The 7,369-nt window shown below is 40.7% G+C and overlaps 1 protein-coding gene across 1 annotated transcript in view; it reads right to left on the reverse strand.

Annotated features, from left to right (window-relative positions):
- The window catches only part of Ppm1b (protein phosphatase, Mg2+/Mn2+ dependent 1B), a 49,569-nt gene that overhangs the window by 1,830 nt on the left and 40,370 nt on the right, over nucleotides 1-7,369 (reverse strand). Inside the window, exon 4 of the mRNA XM_028765112.1 lies at nucleotides 6,421-6,548. Within this exon, the coding sequence (XP_028620945.1) occupies nucleotides 6,421-6,548 (128 nt within the window). The remainder of the gene's footprint in view (nucleotides 1-6,420; nucleotides 6,549-7,369) is intronic.

Consider the following 7,369-nt stretch of genomic DNA (forward strand, 5'->3'; position numbering starts at 1 on the left):
CCACATCAGGACAGCCTTACATACAAGTCCCCCACATCAGGACAGCCCATTTTAACATATGTGCCCCCTTTCTGTAAACTATTATCAGTGAGTCACATCCTACATTCCTTCAAAAAAGTGCTAATTAGGAACCTAACAGTACTGACTCCCTGAGTGTGTACCAGAAAACAGACAAGGAGAGTAAGCTAAGGAAACCAGGAGAAAACAATCACACAAAATTTACAAAGTTCATACGCTGGCTAAGGCTTATCCAAGTTGGAATCCAGGACAAACAATGCAGGTTTGACTACAGCTATGACTGAACTGCTTGAAAACAACAGTACAGTTATTTCAGGAACAATTAAGGAAGTCTGGATTTGATATTTCATGGCATTATGAAATGTTCTTCATTTTCTAGATAGGACCATAGTATTACTGCCATATAGAAAGATGTTGCTATTCTAGAAGAAGCTGTGCTCTGAAATGTTAACATGTATGTAAAATATTGTAATGTCTTTAACCTGTTTTCAAAGAGTCACAAAAAGGCTTGATATAGTGTATTTATGCACAGACATTAAGACAGACAAAGCGAAACAGAGCAAATTACAAACAGCTGGAATCTACACAGCATTCACTGCCATTCCAATTTTTAGCTTGTTTGGAAGTTTTCTTCCTCAAATATTAGGAAAATAAAAAAAAAAATGAAATAGGTTATTGATAGTCTTAACTATCTTTGGAGATGTACCACTAATAAATCCACATAATAAATTGTGATATTCTTGAGAAAAGTGAGGGAAGGGACGTGAATGCTTAAAAAAAATGTCCTATGGCAGAAAGCAAAGAATGTGTGTGCATGCCTTACTTGTTTTTGGGTTGTTCACTTTTATACATTTGAAGTGCTGTGAAAGAGAGGGGAGTGAGATAGCCCAGTGGTTAAGAACAGAGGACCCAGGTCATTCCCAGAACCCACATGGCTGCTCACGATTGTCTATGGCTCCAGTCCCAGGAGATCAGAAGCCCTCCTCAGGGCTCCTTAGACACCAGAACATTAGTGACGCACAGACTTTTCTTCAAGAGAAGCACTCATTCGTAAGAAATAAAAATAATTAAGACTATTCCTAAAGTCCTTGGAAAGATAAGAAACATGATGATATAATGATACAGAATAGCCATGTAGTGGAGTTACGCTTTATTTCTTTAAATTCCCCTATTTTCCACACGGATATTAACTGTCAAATTAACTTTATTTTTGCAGGATGAGTTCTATGCTAAGATTTCCTTATATATTTTCCCCTTATACTAACTATGCTCCCCTCAGGTCCCCATCTGACTGTGTTCAGGAAAGGCTACGTATGACTGAATGATGTGTGTTCCTTCCAATCAGTAACTGTCACATTTTAATCAGACCTTTCAGAAAGAAACGTTTCATTTAATTTCACATAGATCTTGTGAAAGGCCTCCCTAAAACTCCTAATAAACAAAAGTCTTTCGTATTATTTAAAAAACTGAATCGCGGGACGTTGATTCAACCCCTTTCTCCAGTAGGCAACTGGCCTACAGGAGAAGTGGCTACCCTGGCTTCTCTGAACAATCATTTGCAAAGCTTTTAAATTATATAGATGCCAACGCTGTATTTCAAGATACACAGGATCTAAACTTATCCTAGAGGATCTAGATATTTTATATCTATTTTGTAACTCTGATATATAGCCATGGCTACCTAAACCTATTTCAAGTTGGACTGTAGTAGTAAGGCTATACTGATGTGGTGGGTTAAAGTCCGTCCTTCGCCTTGGCTGTCCTGGAACTCACTCTGTAGACCAGGGTGGCCTCTGACTCCCAAGTACTGGGATTAAAGGCATGCACCAATTCTGCCTAGCGAAGTTGTAGTTATCTTCCAAAAAGTACACTACACCAAACCAGTAAATAAAAAACAGGACTGCCAGGCAGTGTGGCACACACCTTTAATCCAAGCACTAAAGAGGCAGAGGCAGGAGGATCTCAGTCAGTTCAAGGACAGCCAGGTTTATAAAGGGAAACCCTGTCTCAAAAACCAAACAACCAAACAATAACAAAGCAAAACACTCACCACTAACAACAACAACAACAAAAACAAAAATGGGACTGTTTACAAAGCCTGGCATCACAAAGTCACTACACTAAAATGATGACCATATTTAAAATTTAAAACATATTTAAAAATTATTTTACCTGGAGGGAAAACTGCAGTCAAAATATAAAGTAAATTAATTTTAAAAATCATTATACCTGATGGGAAATTTTATTTTCCCACTGCTTTGAATGGATAATGGGCAGCAGAAACATCTTCCCCAGCAATTAGTTTTCAAAATACTATTAAAGTAACTGTTTCACAGCTTCATAAGAAACTATTACCTAAGTTGTGTTTTCTTGTCTAGAGTTTTAAAAAGTTCACACAGATCACCTATGCTGTACCTATTATAATAAGTAACTCCACCTTGCAGGCTTCCCAAGCCTTTCCAATTAGAATACACATTTCGCCTACTTATCTATATCCTCCATAACATTCAGGAGGGGAAATCAACATCTGTGCTAGGAATTTTACAAGGTCATTTAATCTTCATGGGTACCCTCTGAAATAATACTGTAACAAAGAGATTTGTCCTTTGTGTTAATGAGGGGCAGAGTTCAGAACTATGCCCACATATACATGTAACCAACATCAATCTGAATGCTCCAGTGAATGCATTATGGTACACTAACGGTTTTGCATGAGAACTCTCTCATGGATCTAGACACTTATTTAGAGTGATGTTTAAGAAGCTGGATAGCTCAGTATTTAAAGAGAAATGGCTGTTCATCCAAAGGACCAGGGTTCAATTCCTAGGATCAACATAGTGGCTTACAACTATCTGCAGCTCCAGTCCCAGGAGATCCAATGTCCTCTTTGGCCTCCACAGGTACCAGGCATGCATGTGATACAAGGACTCACATGCAGGTAAAACACCCATGATACACACACACACACACACACACACACACACACACACACACAATGTTTAAGTTTATTGTTTACAGGGATCTGGAGGGATGGCTTTGCAGCTGAGAGTAACTGCTATTCCTGAGGAGGGCTGGGGTTAAGTTTCTAGCACCCACAGGACAGCTCACAAGTATCTCTAGCTCCAGTTTCAGAAGCTCCAACCTTCTCCTTGTCTTCAGACACTACATCTACATGGTGCACTTACTATACGTGCAGGCAAAACATTATACACATAAACAAGAGTAAATATATTTTAATAAAAATTTTATTCAATGGAAAAATTTTAAGACAGGGTGAAACAAGAATGAATTTCCTTTAATGGCTATGTCATCTAGACTACCATAGATTAATAAACAAATATTTTACTACAAGAACACATCCTTGGCACTGGAGAGGGTTCAGTGAGTAAGAGCACTAGCTGCTTGAGCCTGAGGACCTGAATTCAGACCCCAGTACCCACAGAGCAGGGTATGGCCATGTACATGCCTATAAGCTCAAGGCTGTGTGTGATAGGCAGTCAGGATAGCTGGGGTTGCCACCTGCCAGCATAGTGCTGATTCATGAAGACACCCTGTTTCTAAGGAATAACGCTGAGAGTGACACAGCAGGATACCTGACAGATGCCTCTGGCTTCTGTGAGTACACACCAGAACATGCTCAGCCCACCCCATATGAACATCCTTTTAATAGTAAAACATAAGAATAAGAAGGTAAGTAAACCAGTGCAAACAGGACAGCATAATCTAAGCACATTAAAAGATTAAGTAGCGTGCTGCCGAGATGGCTCACTGTTAGGTGAGTGTGCCTGCTGCAGTGTCTGTCACTCTGAATTTCAATCCCCAGAACCTAAATACAAGCACATGCCTATAACACCAGTGTACCTAGGGAGATGGAAGACAGGAGAATGGTTGGATGCTTACAGACCATCTAGGCTGCCACACACAGCAAAGAAAGAGAGACCTGTCTCAAAAACGGAAGGCAAGAATGGACAACTGACGGTGTCTTTACTTCCACACACCCACATCCCATTCATTCAGTACACACACGAGGAGGACTGAAGTGAGGACACAAGTGAGTTCCTGAAGCCCACTGGCCAGCCAGTCTAGTCAAATTGATGAGCTTCAGGCTCAATGAGAAACCTAAAACATAAGGTGGAGAGCACTTGAGCAAGGTTACCTAGCCAACAACCCTGGGCCCACAGTGTGCACACATATGCATGCATAACTGCACAGACCTACACTAACAAGTACACACGTCACATACCAATACACAAAAAATACAGACTTGAATTTCATTAGCTGTCTTCTTGGCATTTTGGTTGGGAGCCTCGCCTTTAATAGCTGAGCTATCTCTCCAGCCCAGCAATCTTTTTGTTGTAGGTGTGTGCACGTCAGAGGTCAACTTCTTGTGTCATTGCTCAGATGATGTCACTTTCTTTGAGAAAAGTTTGTCACTTGCACCTGAGGCTGACAGGCTAGGCTGGCTGTCCAATGAGCCCCACTTGTCTCCAGCTCCCCAGTGCTAGGATTACCAGCATGCACCCCTCTACCTGGGTGTTTCCAAGGCTCTGTGGATTGAAGTCAGGTCTTCCTGCTTGTGTAGCAATCACTTTGCCAAGCTACCCACCTAGCACCTATTATCTCATTAATTTAGTGGTTTCTTGTTTTCTTTTTATATATGTGTGTGCATGTAGGTGGAAGTCAATGCCTGGTGTCTTCCTCACCCACTCTCCACCATAGTTTTTAACCTTTCAGTGAACATGGAGCTCACTGACTGGCTAGTCCACTCCAGGGATCCTCGGGTCTTCATCTCCACCCCATTTTTAATGTACATCCCATGGATCAAACTTATATGTATATCAAGTGTACATCCCACGGTGCTCACTCAGGAGATGAAGGAGGCAGGTGGAAAGCTCAGGAGTTCAGAGGGCAGCCTCAACTAAACACTTTGATGCCATCCTGGGCTCATTATATGAGGCCCTGTCACAAACAACAAAACGCAAGACAGAAACAAACAAATACCAGTCTGTATTAAATATGGGGAGGGGAGGAAGATGTATCTTTGATAGTACTACTTTAAAAAGTATTTAGAAAAAGAACAATTCTATCTGATAGAGCAGGTATCTTTATGTTTAAAAAATCCGACTTAACTCTGAATAGCATTCCTTTAACTTTAAACATTTTTTTAATTATCCTAAAAAAAGCTTCCCCTTCAAAATAATTTTGAACATTCTCTTCTGTGTCTCTCCCAGACCTCTGCTCCTCTGCATCCTATCAACAGTTCCTACATTTGCTGAGGTTTCAGAAGCCTTTACAGACTACAACTGTGTCTACCCGCTGACTCTTAATCGTCAATTTCCAGGCTAAGGAGGAGTCGAATGCTTAGATTTTTGTCACTCTCTTGCTTTTCTGGTTTTTCAGTACATTTCTATCAATGGCAACTTACTTAACATAGGTGTGAAAGAATATGGTAATGTTTCTCAAAATAAGATTCTATTCTGTAACATCAATTTCTATAGTGACTGAGTCTCTATGCTAGTATCTACTAATAATGAGGTTAGACTATTTTATCTATATAATTACTTTACAACTCTTTTGACTTTTAGGATCTACAATCTACTATAGCCAATGTTAAAATGACAGAACTGCCACAGATGGGCTATGGGTTACAGTGTTAGAACCCATGCCTAGGATGTGTAACTAAGGTCCCAGTTCAATGCCCAGCATGGAGGTAGAGTGTTTACAGGTACCGATCTTTCTCTCATATACTTACTTAGACGCCATGCTAGCATGGCTCTTCACTAGACAGCTCAGGAGGCCTCTCCCTCAGCAACAGCTCTAACCATTTCCATTGTCAGTTCTCCTCACTCTCTCACTCTCTGCTCTGGCTGGTTAGAACCCCCCATCACCTGTTTTCAAAAACCCTTCAACTCTTTGACATCTGTACTTTGACCACGCCCTTCTCCTTCATTTAGAAATGCCATGTTTCTCATCTCATCCTGTGTGTGTGTGTGTGTGTGTGTGTGTGTGTGTGTGTGTGTGTACACGTACGTACATATATCCCCTTCTCAAACTGTTTAGGTGCTGGGGGCTGAATTCAGAGCCTACCATGTACTAAGTAAATGCCTACTGCCAGGGTTATGGCACCAAGCCTACCAAATTCTGTTATTGTGTCACTTACTACCAAGTACATGACATACCTTTATTTACTGTCTGTGTGTAGGTATAAGATACATGGTATGACCGTATGTGTGGAATCATGCCTCTCCCTCTGCCAATTCACTATATTTGACTGTCAGAGTTTAGTCTGTTGAAAATCAATCGAAAGCTTACACATGGATAATTTCATAATCCTAAATGTACGTAGCCATAACGAATGTGGCTTAAGGCCAAGTGTTCCAGCTTATGCATTCACCCTTCAACTAAGGCTCTGGCTGGCGCCCGCTCATCCGCGGTGAGGCGGCTACCGTGTATGTTTATGGCTGGCGCCCGCTCATCCACGGTGAGGCAGCTACTGTGAATGTTTATGTGTTCTTTAAGAATCCAGTCACCTGTGGTATAGGTTAAAAAGAAATGTAGAAAAAGTAAACATTTTCCAACTCTTGTTCTCAAGAAAAGATTTCTTGAGGAATTAAGGAATTCAACAGGATGTAATTTTTTTTTAGGATTGCCCACCAAAGTTACACTCTGAAATACTTGAGGAAATAGGAGTATATCCACGGCTGTCATTCAGCCAGTGATTATATTCCGAAGGCCTATTTCTGACAGTGGAGGAGGATGCTCCGTGTGACATTTGTAACACAGCTGTCGCCTCTCAGATACAGCAAACTTCCACATTTGTTGGAGATTTCCCTGAATTTCTCATATCTGTATTTTATACTAAGGCTCACAGCTTTGGATATAATTTTTGAATACTATGAGGTAAGTACAAGCCACAAAAGATTCCGGATCAATACTGCAGAGTAAATATACATTGTTATTAACAATGCTGCTTTTATTCAACTCACTAAAACTGCATTAAGAGTGAAATATTATCTTATTATTTCTTTTGGTTTTGGCTCTATAGATACAAAGCCTCACTATGTAGCTCTGGCTGGCCTTGAACTCATAGAGATTATCCATCTGCCTCTGCCCCCGAGCACTGTGAGTAAAAGCATATACTACTACACCTGACATTATACTTCCTAAGATATTGTACTTATTCAAGAATGAATCCGAGGAAAGCAATGGGATGAAAATTTAAAAAATGTTCTGCACTGGCTATTCTCTTTAGATCTACCAGGTGAAGCTGCAGGCATGAGGGTGAGCCTATGCCTTCTCAAGGAAGTTTATTACCAAGGATGGCTTCTTTAAATCTTGGGGGGGGGGGGGG

The sequence above is a fragment of the Grammomys surdaster genome, unplaced genomic scaffold (assembly GCF_004785775.1).
Source record: "Grammomys surdaster isolate TR1022 unplaced genomic scaffold, NIH_TR_1.0 149, whole genome shotgun sequence".
In the NCBI taxonomy this organism is placed as follows: domain Eukaryota; kingdom Metazoa; phylum Chordata; class Mammalia; order Rodentia; family Muridae; genus Grammomys; species Grammomys surdaster.